Source organism: Thalia democratica, chromosome 1 (genome assembly GCF_965202585.1).
Source record: "Thalia democratica chromosome 1, ktThaDemo2.hap1.1, whole genome shotgun sequence".
NCBI lineage: Eukaryota > Metazoa > Chordata > Thaliacea > Salpida > Salpidae > Thalia > Thalia democratica.
Window position 1 is genome coordinate 63,704,630 of NC_139165.1, and position 18,609 is coordinate 63,723,238.

The window sequence follows — 18,609 nt, forward strand, 5'->3', positions numbered from 1 at the left end:
AGGAGTAACGTTTTGATGATTTTTTATATGCGTTTAATTTATTTATTCTGATCTTTTTAAGATTGACAAACTTATATCATATTTTTCTAAAGATAAGTTCGAAAAAACGAACAATTAAAATAATTCATGTTGATATACTTTTCAAAATGAGTTTCGGCTAGATAAAATTTCCTTCTATTTCTTATTTGAATTTTTTTTTAATGTTTTTTAAAACTAGACACTTTAAGAAGCTTTCATTTTTAATTACAGTTATTTGAAATTTTAATTAAAAATTACATACTAAATTAAAACAAAAAAACATTCTCAAATATTCAGTGTTCAGTTGATAAGCAATATAAATATTCTGGCAACCTTGATTTGATACAAAATTTAGGTTATTTTAAATTATTTAACAAAAATAAGAATTTTTTAAAATAAATATACGTGCTATAAAAAACAGTAAAACATTTCAGAGTTAAAATAAATAGTTTGTTGTTTGTAAGAAAATGTAAATTTGTATCAAATAAGTTTTAAAGTTAACTAATGATTACTTTTTCAACAATTCTATAAGCTTTACTGTTTTGATTTTATTTTAATTAATAAAAACAATGTGTTCACTTTAGAGAGATTATCATTAGATCATTCAATAGATAAATTTAGTGTTACAATCGTGTAATGTCTTTCTTAAATTAGGTAAACTATCAAGCAGGCATTTCATTTGTTAATATAACAGCAGTACATGAACAACCTTATAAAAAAATTATTCGAGCATGAAAATTTAATACAATACATAAAAACTTTTATCAGTTTTTCAGTTGGCATACTATTCATCAGTGTTCTGGCAAGAGAAACCCTGTTGAAAGTATAAACAAAAGTGCATTTGATTTTGAATAAACTATTGAAAGTAAGTTTCCTCTTTGAAATAATACTACCAAAAAATTTAAAACTTCGTTAATTTTTTTTTCATCTGTCATTTATTTAAAGAAGTTTTCTTCTTGCAAGAATCATATTTGTTGCTACAACAAATGCAGAATCAGAAACTTTTGGTTGACTTTTGAAAAACAAAAAAAAAGTTTTTGAGAACTAGTAGGGGAATTTAAGAATAATTTGGCCATGAGTATTCAAAAAGGTTCAAGTTAAAGATAAACCTGATATCATTCAAATATTTAATGTGCTTTAATTTTAAATTAATAAAAAAGTAGAAGTATGCTATTTTACTGTAGCTTATTTTTCAGGTTGAAATTTTCAAGAATTAAATCATGAGTATAAGAAAAAAGAAGCTTCACCTGGATTCTGAGAAGCCTTTAACTAAAACCAAATTTGGTTAGTTTTTTTTTTATGGTAAAAAAACATCAGTCTCAAACTCAACCCCTTGCAAGGATAAACATTTTCTGGTTTTTTTTTGTGTACTCAACTAAGGTTTCGACTAAATGTTTAATGGTTTTATTTAATTTACAACATTGCAAAGCTAAGTTTAAGTTTATTTATCTGTAATCACTATTTTTACAGAACAGAAATTTGTTGTATGTTATTCAGATAAAGTACCTGTAAAATCAATTTTACAATTTTTTTGTTCTTGGTTTTTACAGACTTTTCAAAATTAAAAATACCTGTACCCTTTTTTATACTTTTTAGAATTAGGCTAATCAAGGCCTTCTAAATCTTCTTCAAAAAAGTATTGTTTAAGTCTTTATTAACAATGTTTTGGTTTTAGTTGTAGAATAATATTTAAAGCTGTGTTATGTTATTCTGTTAAAATATAAGCAACACCCAAGCCAAAATTTTTGATATCAGAGTTGCCAAAAAGTCTAGAATCCTGAAAAAACCCAAAATTTGAAATTTTAGGCAAAAAAAAATAAAAAAACCTAGAATTTTAGACAAAAATCACTAAAGAACCTGGAGAAACCTGGAACTTTAAACTATTTTTACATGTAAAATAATTAAATTTCAATTAGATATAAAAAATCTATCATATAGATAATTTCATTTTGTATCATTAATTTTTCTAAGTTCTAAAATATATTTTAAGTAGCCTTACAGTATCTTTTTAATGTTGTCATACTATTTAAGACAGGTTTTAACCTTAATTCTTTTTTTACAAAAGTTAACAGTCGCCCTTTATTGAAAGCTTAGAGTATGTACCATAAGATACATTTTTTATAACAAAAAAATTTAAAGTAACTCTTGAGATTTAACTACTTTTGTAAAAAAACAGAACAAAACTACAAGTTTTCATGGCAGATATTCTCAGAACTTTCAAAAAACCACTGAAAGTCAATCTCTACCCTCACTTTTACAGTGATTTACTTCAAATTTTTCAAAATGTTGTTTTTAAAATTACAAACAACTTGTATAAAGCAAATATTTGAGAAAAAAAAAACTTATGACCAAAATTATAAAATTTTTCTATTGTTTATTTGTATCAAAAAAACATTAATAAAAAAGTTATCAAGTCTATTTCTTACAAATTGTTGTTTTTTTAAAGATTAGATTAAGAAAGTTATAAAACTATTCCTCAAAAACTAAAGGGAAAAATACAATTTTGGTGAAATAGCTTATTTTTGTATCCCATTAAGAACCTATTGAACTCTCTACATTTCATAGCTTATATCTCAAAAGTTACTTAGAATTTTTAGAAACAGTAAAAAATAATTGGTAGTTTAAGTTAAATTTAAAAAATGAAACAAACTAATTTTAAAATAAGTAATTTACCCTTTTATGGCCTTAATTTGTAATTGAATAACTTTTAAGAATAAAAACTGACACTTTGATTTTTATTGTTTTTTATTGAATATAAAACAAAGTTTTAAGAAAGCATTTAAAGCTTAGTATGAAAGATATTTTTATATTATAATAAAAAAAAATGTTAATTTTAAAGTATTTTGTACAAGTATGTGGTAAAAACAAGTTGTGAAAAAAGTTGTAGCAAAAAATTGAATTCTTTTCCAACTTAGTTGATACCATATTACTGTGCATCTTTTGTTGCTGTGAACAAAAATAATTTAAATCCTATTTTTAGAAACCAAATCTTCAGTGTTAGGATCATTAGTTGATAACTACAAAAGTGACGATGAACTAAGTGAAACAGAAGACCAGGCATATGTTAATTTTATGAAAGAAATAGAACAAACTGATAACACCAACAATGAAGAAATTAATAAAGAGTCAGGTAGAATTACATTTAAGTCTTATGTAAATTTGATCTATTTACAAAAAATCTAAAACTATTTGAAAATCAAAACTTATATTTATAAAATATTGAGTCAGTCTTTTTATATAGTTTCCAGTTTTTGTGTGCCAAAAAAGTGAAAAAAGTTTTATGAGGTTTTTGAAAGATTAAGACTGGGTGGTTTGATTTTTTTGATAATCTCAAGCTAGGTAAGAGATTTTAAAGAATTCAGGACATTTTTTGTTAATAAATAATATAAGGTTAAATTAGTTTAGTTTTAAATATTTGTTATCATCAATTAAATTATGTTTTACCATTTAGTTTTTGTTATTTCTCACTGTTGATTTAAAATATTAGGCAAAATTTTATTACTTGTATCTTTTTTTCCTTTTTTTCTACTTACTCAGGCTACCTAGGCTAGCTAAAGTTTTTTGTAAATCTCTAGCTAATCCAGGTCAATCAGGCTAGTATGAATTTTGAAAAGTTATTTTAAAATACTTGAGCTGACTCAGGACCTGTTAAATTTTTAATGATTTAGGGTTGCATCATCTTAAATACTTTATATAACTTATGGTTTAATATTTATTTTTGATAACTTTGTTTTTACAGTGTGTACTTTAGATGTTATCGTTCACTTTAGTGGTTTGTAACTCAAAGAATGAGAGGCCTTTTCTTACACCTAGATCACTTTCTTATAAACAGTTAAAATAGCTTAAAATTTCCAATTATCGTTGAATCTGTTCCTTTTTTTAGCTATTATTTTTTTTCCTATTTGATCCATAACAAAGCTAAAGTTGGCATTCTACAACTAGTTATATTTTAATAAACTGGACCTTGTGACTTACCATACAAATGTTGGTATGTATTCTGGATAAAATTCTTTAAGAACAAAAAGTTACCAAAAGCTTAGAAAGTTATATCAACAATTCTAAAACAAACTCAAACTAAAATTATTTAGTTTGTTATAGATTGAAAGCACTTATAAAAGATAATTTTATTCAAAAAAAAAGTATATTTATAAAAGTAATGGACAAAATTTAATAACTTGAACTAAATTTGTTTCACTAAAAACAACTTTGCTGCAGTATATTTAACTTGCACTTACTAACTGAAAAAACTTTACTGCTTTTCTTTCATTTTATCATTGATATTTTTTCGTAAATTCATTTTTATTGATTTATTTAAAGTAATTTTGTTTAATTAAGTATAACTGTTCAAAAATATAGGTTTAATTGTTTGCTAATAAAAAATCCTAGTGAAGTAACTTCACTAGAATATAAACAAAGACAAATTATACAGTAATCGTCATTTGTTGTACCAACATATGTTTCTGTAGGTTAACGAATCAACACACTTTCAAGTATTCATCCAATTAAAATGCACTTGCATACAAGGACTTAACAATTCATCACTTTACAAAAAATGTTCTTTTGTATATCACCTAGTATATAAATTTTAAATAAAATATGCTATTTAGCGTTTTAGTTTTTTTATTCCATAAAAAATCAAACAAATTTTTCAACTTTGATTGTTCATATCTAAAAAAGCTTAACTTGAAATAGCTGTTAAAAGTAACTTATAGCTTGGATAAAATTTTATAAATTAAAACTAACTTGTGAAAACATAACCTCCCCTAATTAAAAACCAATTAAAGCAAAACTTTCAAATGTCAGTTAGTAAAATTGACAAACATTCAAGAAGCTATTTTTTTTGTTTTGTTTTTTATATGGTTTGCCATGTTGAAAAAAAAAACCAAACTTAATTCCAATGTCAGGGCACCCTACTATGCGCACAAAAATAAATCATAATAAATTGTTTAATGAATTACAAAAAAAGGGCTCAAATAGTTTGATCCAACAACCTATTGTACAAAAAAACCTTTTGGCTGTAGTTATACACCACAGATACAGTTTAATGTCTTGTCTAGAATAGAAAACAAGGACACTTCTACTAAGCATAAATCATGTTTTATTTTAATAACTGTGCCAAAAAACAAAAATACAGTAAATTAGTTTATTTATATTGTTTACTGTCAATTTTGGTTAAGCCTAAAAAGATTAGTATTTAAAAAAAGTTTTAATCTAAAAAAAACTTATTTTACTTAGTTGCTCCAACTGAAGAAATTTGGTATCAGTCTTATGATGAAAATACAAAGCATATATATTATTACAACCCTAAAACAAATAAGTCTGTTTGGGTTCTTCCCGAAGGAGCAAAACTAGCAGATCAAATAACAGAAAAAACAGAAAAAATATCAGATGAAACAACAAGTTGCTTATCTGAAAGTAAATCAAAAGCAGACACTTCTCCATTATCTGATATATCAGGTTTGAAAAATAAGTAATTAAGTAATTAATTTATTTAAGTTTAACATGTGAATTTCTAAAATATTTGTATTATTATAATGCAAAAATTTTCTAAATTTATAATAATATCCTTTAATTATTGTTGTTTTTTTATAATGTATGTTTGTTATAACATAAGGTTAATTTTTGTACCAATAGACTGTACTTTCGATGTACACTAAATGGGTTTTGTTTTTAACTGCATGGTTACCAAAATACTTATTCTTTGAAAATCCTGGATAAAAATTCAAAAAACCTTGAAAAAAGTTTAATAAACTTTTACAACCCTGTAACCACACTCAGAATAACTAAGGATTGTTTAAAAATTTTGAAAATCTTAGGATGATTAAGATAACTTGGGCTAGTTAAAAAAAATTCAGGATGACTCAGGACAGTTTATTTCTATATTTGAATGACATTTCAGTTGATTTAGTTGAGATGTTTTTTAATTTTATAACCAGTATTGTGGAAGAATTTTTTTTTGAAAAGTTATTTTTTTAAAGGTTTTAAAAAACTCAGAACGACTTAGGATTGTTTAAGTTCACCCAAAACAGTTTTTTCGACTTTAAGAGTGGCAGCCCTGTCTTGATGGTTTCTTAATTACCTAGGAATTTTATTGGTTTGGGCAACTTTGTGTCATTAAATTTTTTTTTGATAGGTATAAAAAAAGTTAATATAATTAAAAAACTTGAAAAAAACCTTGATCTTAAGTAAACTTTCACATGTAAAATAACGACATTAAGATTAAATACGAAAAATTTTTGATAAAAAATAGTTCTTTTTGTAAAATTAAGAACTTGGTTTCTTATAAAACTTAATAAAGAATCATTACAGAGTATTTTAATATTTTATTCTATTTAAAAGAGTGTTTTAGTTTGAGTTAAACTTTATACTAAAAACAGACAACAAAACTTGTACTTGGAAAAACCTGGAATAAATTTCGAAAATCTCTAAAAAAGTTAAAAACCTATGCCAACCCTGTTTGTAGCAAAATGTCTTTTAAGATGATAAATAGACAATTTTTATATAGTATATAACACTCATATCTGTCCTGGGCACATGTAGATAATTAGAAAAAAAAAAAAAAATTGGTTATTTTTTATATTTTGGTCATAAAGTTATTAAATTTTAATATTTTAAAAGTTCTTACAATAGCATTTTTTAAATTAATACAAGGAACAATTCCTAAAGTTTTGAGGTTTATTAACCAAAAAATGAAGGAGAAGATAGATTTTTAGTGAATTTTTGAAAATTCTTAAAAAATTAGCGATGAAATTTTTTTCTTCATTCGTTTGTATCAAAAACTTTTTACACAACTGACAATAACTCAAAATTCAATAAATATTTTTTTATTTTGTGATAAGTTTCTTATAGCATATAGTTATAGCTTCCATATAAGGTCTATTGTTAGTTTTTGTAAAAATAAATGTTAAACATTACTATACCCTTAGTTTTTTAGAAATCCTAAATGTATATTATGTTATAAGGAATGTTAATGATATTTTTTTATACAGTTAATAAGCACAACAAGTACAAAATAAAACTATTTGTATTTTTTTTGAGGTTGTAGTAAATGAAATAAAATAAAGGGCTTTCATTTAATATTTTAAGCACATTAGTATGTCATCAGTTGTAGGTCACCAGTGGTAAGTAACCTTGCCATGTATAAAATTAACTTAAAAATTGTATTATAAGTCATTTTAAATATATAATAGATGAAGTGGAAGAAATTTTGTACATTGACAATGGTTCTGAAGAAATACAAAAAAATCAAATAAGTTCAGATAAAAACAACGAAATATTAGAAAATAAAACACCTTCAGTATCTGGTGATGATGATGAAAAATGTTACAGTGATAGTCAAACTGGTGAAAGGTAAACATTTAGCATTTATGAATAAATATTTCACTAAATCTAATTCATCTTGGTGAAAAACGTTATATTAAAAAAAAGTGTATTGAATAATAGTAAAATAACTTAAAAATGTTGTCTTCTTAAATGTATTGATTAATTTATGCTTATTGTATATTTTTTTAACTTGATAAAAAAACGTATTTTAATTTAGTAAAATACTTTTTCGTGTATAGTTTTAGATTTTTAAACTAATAGATATTGACTTCTGAAATTTAAAATATTAAACATCTAGATTTGCTTTAAAATGTTTATTTCTAACAAATATCTTTTATCAGTGAAAAAGAATTAAAGTCCGAAATCGAGCCTATTGTGAAAACTCCAAAGGCTGAAGCTAAACTAACAAAAATAACAAGACACGTAAGTTTTTTAAAATTTATACAAAATTTTTTCGAAAGAATATCAGAAATTTATAATGAAAACAATTTATTATAATTAAAATATTTTAAGAATGTAAAAATAACTTTTGATTAAATGAATTATATTTATACTTATTTTAAATGGTTTTTACAAATATTGCAGTATACCTGAGAACAAGTCTATAAATGTGCAACTATATAGATTTCATAAATATTTTTATCTTATACAGAACTTTACCAACTAAAATTTTTGATAATACTTTTATCAAAACATTTTAAATTTATCGATTGGTAGCACAAATACCATGCTATTTTTTTCCTAAATAAATAGAAATAAAAAATGTAAAAACTAAATTGAAGAAGAATTATTTTTTTTACTTTTTACCTATTTTATCACTAGATTTTACTTGACTCTACTTTTCTTTTAAGTTTTATTTAAAACGAGTAGTTATGATGCATACGACTGTTATTATAATTTGAATATTTTGTTTTCTTACTTGTTGTAGAATTTGAATAGCTTAAAAAAAGAGCCTTATGAAAATATTACTGCCTGTAAGGAATTTTTTTTTATTAGTATTATAAATATAAATTAAAATGTTTTTTCTTAGGAATTACGTGAATTGTATGAATCCAATTGTGAAAAGTGTCAAATTTTTGAATCTGGTTTACACCCTATACAATACACTTATATTCAGATGCAGGTAAGGTTAAAAAAATAAAGAAAGCTTGTAGAATACATTTAATCTTTATCTACTGTAGTTTATATCTTATTAACTTTGATCCTACAGCTTGAAACATAATTTAATAATCTAAACGAGCTGACTGTCATTGCAAACTAATGTTTCTGCTAAACTTTTGTAAATAAAATGTTTAAGTATTTCAATACTGAAAATAATTAATGTGAAAGTTTTTCTAAAAGTTCAAGACCTAGTTTTTATAAAGAGGAGGTATACTAGTAAGAATTTTGTTGTGTAGAAGCACAGCTTTTTTATTTAGTAGCTTGTCTGCACCATCTACTAAAACATCAAATTAAAGAAGAAGGCAACTACATCAAACTTTACTCAGTTTGGCAGCGGACGTTGATCTTTTGACAAGGAAAATGCCTGATTAGTTTGTTTGAGTTTTAATATTACTTATATAAATGTAATTATGATAGATGTGAAATTCTTTGCTAAAAAAAGGTATTAAAATGAAGCTTTTGACAGGCTAGGTTTGAAGATTGGAAGCTTGGTGAGCTTCAAGACGATTATTTTCATAAAAAAGTTCTAGAAGATCTAAAAACTATTAAAGAGTTTGAGAAAAAAGCGGCTCCAGTTGGTTACACTTGCAATTGGAATAGGTATTGCTTTATTCATAAACTAAATATAAACCGATTGGAAAACAAATTAATTTGATTTGTGAATTTTGGAACTAATCTGTTTTAGTAAAGCTTATTTATAATGAGAATATTATTTGAGTTATTAATAATAAATATTTTTAATAGAGAGCAACGACGTTATTATTACACAAACAATATGAATGAAAATGATTCGTATTGGATGTATCCTCCCAACTTTGATGGATCCCATAGTTTTCCAAGTGCATACGGCATGAATTGTTAGTTTTTTAGATACATAGAATACATATAACTATATTACATTATTATCAAAAATGATTTTTATAATGAAAAGTTTCAAAATTCCGAAAACGTTACCAACAGATTTCAGGTTTTTTAAACTTTACTCTAACTAATTTTTTTCACGTAAAAGATATTATAAATTTAAAAGTAGTTAAGTTTTAAAGCTTACAAACAAACACAATAAATTTTTTCTATCTAACTCATGTTTCATACACGGGGTTGCCAAAAAACCTGGAATCCTGGAAAAACCGGAATTTGAGAAATTTTGAGAAAAACCTGGAATTTTGAACAAAAGTCATTAAAATACGTAGAAAAACCTGGAATTTCAAACAACTTTTACATGTTAAGTATAAAATTTCGAATTGACACAAAAAATCTATTGTATAAATAAAATGTTTTTGTCATCATCACAATATTTTTTTATTAAAACACAATTTTCAAAAAGCTTTAAGATATCTATTTAATGTCATTATACTATTTAACACAGATTTTTACCTTAAACTTAATTTAAACTAAAAATAGATACTAAAACGTTTAATTTTGAAAACCTAGAGAAAATTTGCCAAAAATATTTGGCAATCCTGGATACAAGTGTCTTTAATTGTTATTAAATAGTTTTTTTAAGCATTAATCTCATATGAAAAAAATTCCCGCATGTTATAGCTTCATCAATGTATCCGCATTATTCTGCATCTTATGAACCTGAAGTTCCTTTACCTCCAGGAGAAGAACAGCCACCACTACCATCATCAGAAAAACCTCCTTTGCCCCCTTCGGACACTGTAAAACCCCCTTTACCCCCTTCAGACACAGAACAACCTCCTTTGCCTCCCTCGGATACAGAACAACCCCCTTTGCCTCCCATGGACACAGAACAACCCCCTTTGCCAAGTGAACAATCTTTGTCAGCAAATAAAAAAGGAGTGTCGCTAAATGAGCAAGATAAACTTTTTTCAACAAATACATTTGAAGGGGTAGTCAAAGAAGTTGAAAAACCAAAAACAGAAGTTCATCAAGGTAGAAGTATGTTAAAATTATTGAAACTTAAAGTTTTTTAATACAACTACAAAACTTAATAACTTTTTATTATTAATAAAAATTGTACTTTTGTTTTTTAATAGTTTTAAAATATTTTTTAAGGCTAGAATTCTTAAAACTAACATAAAGGCATCATCTATGAATATTACGAAATTTAGTTTATAGTATTTTAAATTGTTTTTTCAATATAAAACTATTATAGTTGTTTACTTTTGTGTACTGTTGTATATTTGTAGAAATGCAAATAAAAAAGTTCAACTTTTATAAAATTTATTCAAAAATCAAATAAACAGATTTAAAAAATTTAGTATTTGTAAGGAGTACTGCATGATAGTATGTTTGATATTACAATTAGCCTTATTATTTATCAATTTATTTTACTTTGTCTAAGTTATATGCATCAAAATATTATCTGAAAAAGTGTAACAGATAAAGTGATATTGTGTTAAAAGCTTAATTTCCAGAAAAGCAATATCTGTTTAAAATTTCAAAAAAACTGCAACTATTTTGTGTTGTTGCAATATATGGTTCTTAATGCAAATAACAATTTTTTGTTGACTTGAGTTAATTTAGTAAAAATGTGTTACAATTAAAGCAGTTCCTTTGGAGCGAGGTCCAGTAAATTACTCATCGGATGCCAAACTGATATCGAAGTCAGCAATAAAAAGGTCTGGCTCCAACGAACCTCCACATGCTGTCAAAAATAAGCTTGCTAAAACGGCTAAAAAGGTATTTCAAATTCTGTAATTCTTTGTATTCAACCTAATCTAAATGTTTTTTAACATTTGATAAGTATAGTAATCGGTATTCTAAAGTCGTTTAGAAAAGTCTATCTATAAATTTTAAGATAGTAATGTACTGACAATAATCATGATACATAACGCTGTTCTAAAATGTTTCATGGTGATTACTGTGTAATTTTATTTCTATGACATTATAAACAAGTTTAATAAATACTTAAAAATATATTCTTTGAGATTAAATTGAGTTCTTATATTATTTTTATTAGACTTTTTTTGTAATTAATTCTAGCAAGTTGTTAAGTTAAAAAAGACTTAATATATTACTGCATTTTAATGCTTTAGATTGTAAAACATTAGTATAGTTGTTCTTTAATTTAGTATTCTTAAAAATCTTTGTTCATATTTTTATTAAGACAAATCATATTTTGATGGTTTATTATTTTTGTCTGCATTAAAACCGTATAAAACTAAATTGTATATTTAATATATTATTGTAAAACTATTTTATGTAATCCGTTATTTTATAATTTTTCAATACTGTAAACAGGGTTCGTGCGCGTCAGGCTAAATCAGGCTAAGTCAGGCTTAATCAGTTTTTTTGAAAAAAGTTGAAAAACGTCAGGCTAAATCAGTTTTTTTATTTATAAGTTTGAGAATCTCAGTTTTTCTCAGTTCAAATGCTTGAAAATTTTTGATTTAAAAAATTGAGAAATCTTTTTAAGATCAAATTGAAATGTGAATTTATTTCTAAATAAAGATCTAGTAAAGACAAAATCAGTCAGTATTTGTAAAAATAAATGTATAACTTCTTTTGTTGAATCTCTAAAAAATTTTTAAGAATCTTTATTTTTTTGTTTTGAGTAGATTATTTACGTCATAATTATGAAAATTCATAAAACAAATACAGTTTAAACATTACAGTTTAGTTCAACAACTTAGCTGTTTGTTTGAATTTGTTTACATCAGCTATGTTTTTCAGAGCTTAGTTGGTTGAACTGTTTTAATTTCTAGTTTAAAGGCTTTATACCAAATACTTTTTAGATTAAAACTCTTAGCAGTTTATTCATATATTTACTCTTTGTTTAAAGTTATTAGAGATATTCACAACACTAAAACTTAGCTTTGAGATATAAATTTTGTGGGAGTACAAATTTTAGGTACAATTCATTTTTCTTTACAAGAACAAAACATTAAAAGTTTTTTTTTAAATTTTAGTGTAAGCTTTTTAAATCTGATATGACATCAACATCACTGTATTTATTTAGATTTTACAATTTATAACTATGTATCAATTTTAAGAATTAGTCAAAATACTATAATAAACACCTTTTACTTATTTTAATACTTGTGTAAGAAGCGTTTCATTTTAAATTTTAATAAAACACGACAATGCACGTCGTTTTATTATAAATCTTCTGGTTATAATGTTTTTACTTAGTGCTAAAAAATACTTGAACAATTGCGTTTAAACAATTGCGTTTAGTAATATATATTAAATTTTTCCACTAGTAATAGATTAGATAAAACACTTATTTTAAAACTTATCACTGAATTTGTTATGTTAAGGGCATAGGGTGGTGGTCAATCATCTTTTTCACAATTTAGTCTTATTTTATTGAGTTGTAACTAAGCTATGAGTTGTTTTTTGCAGATTTTTAAAGCTCAAAATATTGTTCAGATAAAGCTGGTTGAAGTCGTAGAAAAGTCTACAATAATACTAATCAAGAACCCCAATACCTAAAATGACTTCTAAAGGGGATTTTTCTTACTTTGACAAAATGTCAGGCTAAATTGGTCTCAGTCAGGCTAAATGAAAAAAAAATTGCGCACGAACCCTGTGTAAAGTCTTACATTCATAATTAAAGTTGTTATAAATTAATTCATTGTAATGATAATGAACAATAATATCAAAATATTAAGGTTTATTTTTGAAAATATGTAGTGTGTCTTCTTAAACTTAGTTGATTTCAAAACATTTTGCTGAAATTTTGTTTAATTATAATTTGTGATCTACCGAATCCATTATTTAGGATACAACCGGAACCTGATCTTTTTTAAATTTGAGATCCGGCTGGAATCAGATCTATTTTTTCAAACTAATATCCGCCGGATCTGGATATTAATTGTTTTAAGTTTTATGTTGGTCAAATAGAGAAAACACTTGTAAAATTTATTTATTATAATACCATTAACTATTTAAAACTGTTGAACACAAATATTTTGTTAAAAAAAAACACAATGTTATTGTCTAAAAATTTTATATGACCACTAGGAGAAAAAACGTTGTAAATAAAAAACAAAAAATCTACCTATACGAAATCTCAATTAAATTGTTAAATTTCAAGCTACTAAACTTAAGTTTAGTACCTTGTATGACGTAAAATTAAGATAGTTGAAAAATAAATTAAATGTTACAATGCTTTAAAAAGTAATGAACTTTATATTTTTATTATGATAAGCTTTACATTATACTTTTATTCACAAAAGTTCCTACTATAAGATGAACAATAACTTCTTTAGCAACATTTATATAAGTAAGTAATTTAGTAATTAAAGTTTCCTCGCATCAACGCCATTAAGCTACAAAGTAACCTTATTCTTGAGTTTTCAAGTTTTGATGAAGAAATTAAATAATTTCGCCGGTTTTCGGAAGCAATCGATTTTGCTCATACAAGTTAAAAGCTTCTGAAAATAACCTTTCAGAATAAACAGAAGATGGTGGAGCCGAAAGATACCATCTTGCCGAAAGATACCATCAAAACTTGTGTTATTGTTTATTGTTTGAGTCCCACCAAAACAAGACGTAAGCTTCTTCAGCAGATAAATTTTATTCAGCCAAAAAAAACTTATTTTCTGTCTTAATCTCTTGATCATCTGGATCTTGTTGCTCATTTTCGTGAGTGTTTGCGTTTTTTCTGAATTAAATGTAGATTAGAACGACAAAATTTTTTTGAGAACAACATTTTTAGGTAGTTGAGCTTTATGTTTATTAGGCGGTACTAGAGGAACTTGACCACTTTGACCAGTCTCACGACAACTATGATTTTTTACTTCTGATTTCAGTAGCCTTACAACCTTCTGTTTGAGATTAGCAGGGAAAAACTCAAGTATATACCGTTGATCTACGGCTGTTGTGAGTTAAAACAAGTCGTTATCATGAAGGTTTTTTCGTGTGCTGTTAACAGTAGTATAAAAACTTCTTTCGAAAGCCTCTTATATATTTTCTGCCAAAGTTGTTAAGGTTGTAGAACTGCATTGACCTGGTGAACTATTATTTTTGTAATTAAGAACTTTTTTAATACTTCTGCATGCCGGGTTACACTTTACAGCAAGCATTACTATGATAAAGGTTTGAGAAGTTCATTAAGTTATACATTAAAATAAAAATATATGTTTTATATTTAAAAAAAAAGTTTTAACTTTATAAATAGAACTAAATAATAAAGTCAGTAGAAGAATCTAATCTGCAAGAAACTTTAGATTAACAAATAACTATTTTTACTTTAAATGGATGTATGTACCTGTACGTTTACAACAAGTGATTAAATTAACTAAATTTTAATTAGTCTTTTTCGCTTGACTAATTTTATATTTATTAAATATTCAAAACACAATAATCTAAGTATATATAACTGAAAGAGGCTAATTGCGGAAAACAAACTCTTTCCAAACTAACTGGATCCGGATACGGCCAAATATCCGCTAGGCTCCGACCGGATCCGGTAGATCACTAATTATAATAAAATAAAATTTTAAGTTATATGAATTAAGGAAAAAATAAAATTTGTAATAAACAGTTTTCAAAATAATACTCAGTTGTGGCATTAATAATGTATTTGAAATAGGGTAAGCAACATAAACTTTTATCTCAATAAACAGGGGTGTTTATGGTTAATAGGGAATAGAAAGGGTATAGTAGAAGACATTTAAGATTGATATACTAAATCGAATGGATACTAATCTTTTATTTACATGAATTATAAAGCACAAGGATAAATGATAACTACATCACAGTGTGATGATCACACTATACTAAAACTACAGTTGAACACAAATGATCAAAGAATATTAATAAGTATCTTAGAGCATAAGTCAAAGAAGCATCTTAAATCTAAAGTGTTTGTAATAAAACATGCTAAAGAACATCTCCTTCACCAATTACTGCCAAATGCCCAAAAACTTCCAAATGTTGTCTATTTTATATTAAAAGCAAAGAAAATTTCGTTTTTTTTTGCGTATTCATTGGACGAAATTAACTCCTTCGAATAAACAATTTAGTTTTGGAAATTAGGAAAAAAGCTAAAAAAAACCTTAGAGAATGTTTTTATTTTTACAAAAAAACCCATATTTATTCACACGCTTTAAAATTATAAAATGAAACGTTGATTTCATTACACTTTTTAATCAAAAGTGTCAGTTTTTCAAAATATTTTTCATAGTATAGTTTGTTATCAGTTATCTTAATTTTTGACCATTAATAAGTCAATTTAAATGTATTGTAATATTGCAAAAAAAAAAAAAAAAGAAGCTACTAATGTTTTATAAATAAAAACGTAACAAAATTTTAAATTTAATTACAAAACAATGCTAACTTTTCACTCGCAATGGTTTTCATTTTAACACTCTTTGTGAGATTAATTTTTTTTGAAGTTAAACGTTCTTCTGAAAGCAAGTCGTACAGTTGTTTTATTTACTAATATTTTTTATAAACTTTTTTGATTTAGTTTGCTATTTAATAAAAAAAACAAACAGCAAAAAAAGCAAAAAAATTCAATCAAGAAGCCACACAAAAAAGTTGGACTTCTAATAAATAAGTGGGCTTCGGAAATGAATAAGTTGAAGGAGGAAGAAAAGAAGTGGGAAGCTGAGTCGAGTGAAGAAGAATGTTCCGTTGAAAAGTGGAAAAGAGACCAGATCATATCGTTAGTTTCATGCTTTATAAGCCATCAGGCGTCAGCAAACTGCAGCCTGTGGGCCACACTCAAGTTTTTAGACTTACCGACCCCTGCCATAGATAAATGATAGTTCAAGTTTATGGGAGTTAAATGTGTGTTGAACCAACAGTCTTTAGATCCTCATTAACAAATTTTGTTAAAGTTTCAGTTATTTTAGTTAATGAATTTATTCTTTCAAAAATTTATTTTGCAAACTAAGTTTGGTCAAAGACCTCGTCAGTGCTTAAATAAATCTTATTCAAATAGAATATTCAATTTAAATAAGATTTATTTAAGCACTGTCGAGGTCTTTGACCGAAACTTAGTTTGCAAAATAAATTTTTGAAAGAATAAATTCATTATTTCTCCTCTAGTAGTTGAGATCTCTATTTCTTTTCTTAAAACCAAAACATATAATGTTATTTTAGTTAAGATAGTAAACAATTAAGTAATGACAGTAAAAAACAATATAATAAAAAACTGTTTATAGTCTCACGCATATTGCTTTTACGCTTGTATAAACGTGGTTTTTTATTGCTGGTTAATTATAAAATGTATTTATAATCAGGCAAGTAAGATTTATTATACATAATATCATAATAAGTTATTTATTGTTAGATTTTTTTTGATAAAAATCTGTATCTTACATGTAAAAAACTACTTTAGATTTGTTAAAGTTTGTTTTTAGTTTTGTATTCGTAAATATAGTCTACTGGCTATATTAAAAAAAAAAACTGTTTATCTACTAAAGCAATAGTATAAGGCTAAGAAAATTAGGTTATAAAATAATGCCAAATTTAAGTATTATATCTAATTAATAAAGCTAATGATAAGTGTAGGTAAAACGCTCAAGTTTCTAGTGATCAAGTTTAAATATTCAGTTTTACAACTAGATTTTAGGATTTCTTACCTTTAATATCGGTTATAGATAGTTTCTCTAAGTTAGAGTATTTTATATTTTCAATACTCTTTTTTTTTGCCAAGATTGTTGTCCAAATTAAATGATTTACTAACTACCAGGTTTTCTTAATTGTTGTTAAGTGCTTTGTTTAATTAGTACTGTTATTTTTATGAATGATGTGTTATATTAAATTTTTATCGATGTTTTAAGTTATTATGAAAATAATATAATTCTAATTATAATAGAGAATGCAATGTTTATATCTAATATTGCAAATTCATGTTAGCTTCGTACTAAAAATTTATCGAACATTGTTCGATTTTATATGATTAAGGAAATTATAAGCTATAAAGCATTTCTTTGCTTGATTTTTGTTTTGTATTAACAATAAAAGAGATAGGTATCATGCAAAATTGAGTTTTTAGACAAATTTAGACATGTATTGCGTTTTAATATAAAGTAGGATTTATGATTCAAATATAAATCTGTTAAATAGCTTTTTGTAATTACCTTAAATTGGTTGTGAAAATTAAAAGTTGATAAGTTTCCAAAAAAGCTACACTTTTGTCTAATTGTAACTATAAGTTATTTCTAAGTTTTTGAGCAACCTGAGCTTTTTAGAACTTATTTTGTTTTGGTAAAATAATTTTACACACTAATTTTATTTCGTTTTAGTACAGCAATGTAAATATTTATAATATGTTACAATTTTAATTTTATATACGTATATTAATTTTTTTACAAGAACTAAATAGATAACAAAGTTTGGTTGTTTTTTTTTTTAATTATATTTTTTCAGTTTTAAAGTGAAATTATTTATTTTCAGGGGCGCAGCACACAGTAATCCTAATTTTATGCCAGTCGGAGATGGGTGGAAAAAAAAGATCAAGCGAAAATAACTAGAAATTTTACTGTTTTATAATACTGTTTCTTCTCTTTTTTTGATATACAAACAGCCTTTTTGCTTGAATTTAGCTTTTGATTATCTAGGTAAAAATGTATCTATTCATTAGATTTAAAGTTTGTTTTATTAGTTATAATGTAATTAGATTGTGATTAAATATACCACTTACTCGCAGTGGGTCAGAATCGCGCTTTGCTTGACATAAGGATTAAAATTTTGTAAAAAATCAATGATTGAGTTTCTTTTCAAAAATATTTTTCATTCTAGCCCAATATTATACCAATAAATTTTTTAAACAAGTAGAATCAAGTTTAAAAAACATAAGTTGTCACACTTTAAGTAGTAGCTTCTTAACATATTTTTGTTATATGAACTTTTATATAAAAAAAGACAAAATAAACCCTTCTTAAAATGATTTGTAAGCTAACAGCTTGTAAATGTTTGTTAGATGCTAAATATAAAGTTTTGATAATGATAACAAAAATTTTCTGACCGAAATTTATCAATGAAACTTGAAAAATGTAAGTTCTATTGGGTAATTTTAGAGAGTACGTTGGCTAAAACTCTCTAAAAACTTAAAGCCTACTAAAAGTTTATATATATATATATAAGGTTTATTTAAAGATGCAAAACTCAAAGAACTCGAGTTTCGTGATTACTCACTCATCAGCTTCAAAACAAGTTTAAAATAAAGCACAAAACAAAATC

At 25.1% G+C, this 18,609-nt stretch overlaps 1 protein-coding gene across 5 annotated transcripts; it reads left to right on the forward strand.

The window, feature by feature from the left end:
- Positions 1 to 837: 837 nt before the first annotated feature.
- Positions 838 to 18,200, forward strand: LOC145829653 (uncharacterized). 5 transcript variants are annotated; one of them, XM_082937516.1, is made up of 13 exons: positions 838 to 883; positions 1,215 to 1,302; positions 2,999 to 3,148; positions 5,254 to 5,475; positions 7,209 to 7,368; positions 7,683 to 7,764; positions 8,372 to 8,464; positions 8,969 to 9,102; positions 9,247 to 9,359; positions 10,045 to 10,404; positions 11,015 to 11,148; positions 15,915 to 16,084; positions 17,824 to 18,200. In XM_082937516.1, the coding sequence occupies exons 2-13, from the start codon at positions 1,239 to 1,241 to the stop codon at positions 17,894 to 17,896; spliced, it is 1,755 nt and encodes a 584-aa protein (XP_082793642.1). In that variant the 5' UTR covers positions 838 to 883; positions 1,215 to 1,238; the 3' UTR covers positions 17,897 to 18,200. The 5 variants fall into 5 exon arrangements, with proteins under 5 accessions (XP_082793642.1, XP_082793635.1, XP_082793650.1 ...); XM_082937509.1 differs by lacking the exon at positions 838 to 883 and having other exon boundaries at positions 1,145 to 1,302; XM_082937524.1 differs by lacking the exon at positions 838 to 883 and having other exon boundaries at positions 1,145 to 1,302; positions 11,018 to 11,148.
- Positions 18,201 to 18,609: the final 409 nt, after the last annotated feature.

Coding starts and splice junctions, on each gene's coding strand:
- LOC145829653 (XM_082937516.1), top strand. CDS start 1,239: ATGAGTATAAGAAAAAAGAAGCTTCACCTGGATTCTGAGAAGCCTTTA. Junction 7,369..7,682: donor GATAGTCAAACTGGTGAAAG/GTAAACATTTAG, acceptor ATCTTTTATCAG/TGAAAAAGAATTAAAGTCCG. Junction 11,149..15,914: donor TTGCTAAAACGGCTAAAAAG/GTATTTCAAATT, acceptor AAAAACAAACAG/CAAAAAAAGCAAAAAAATTC.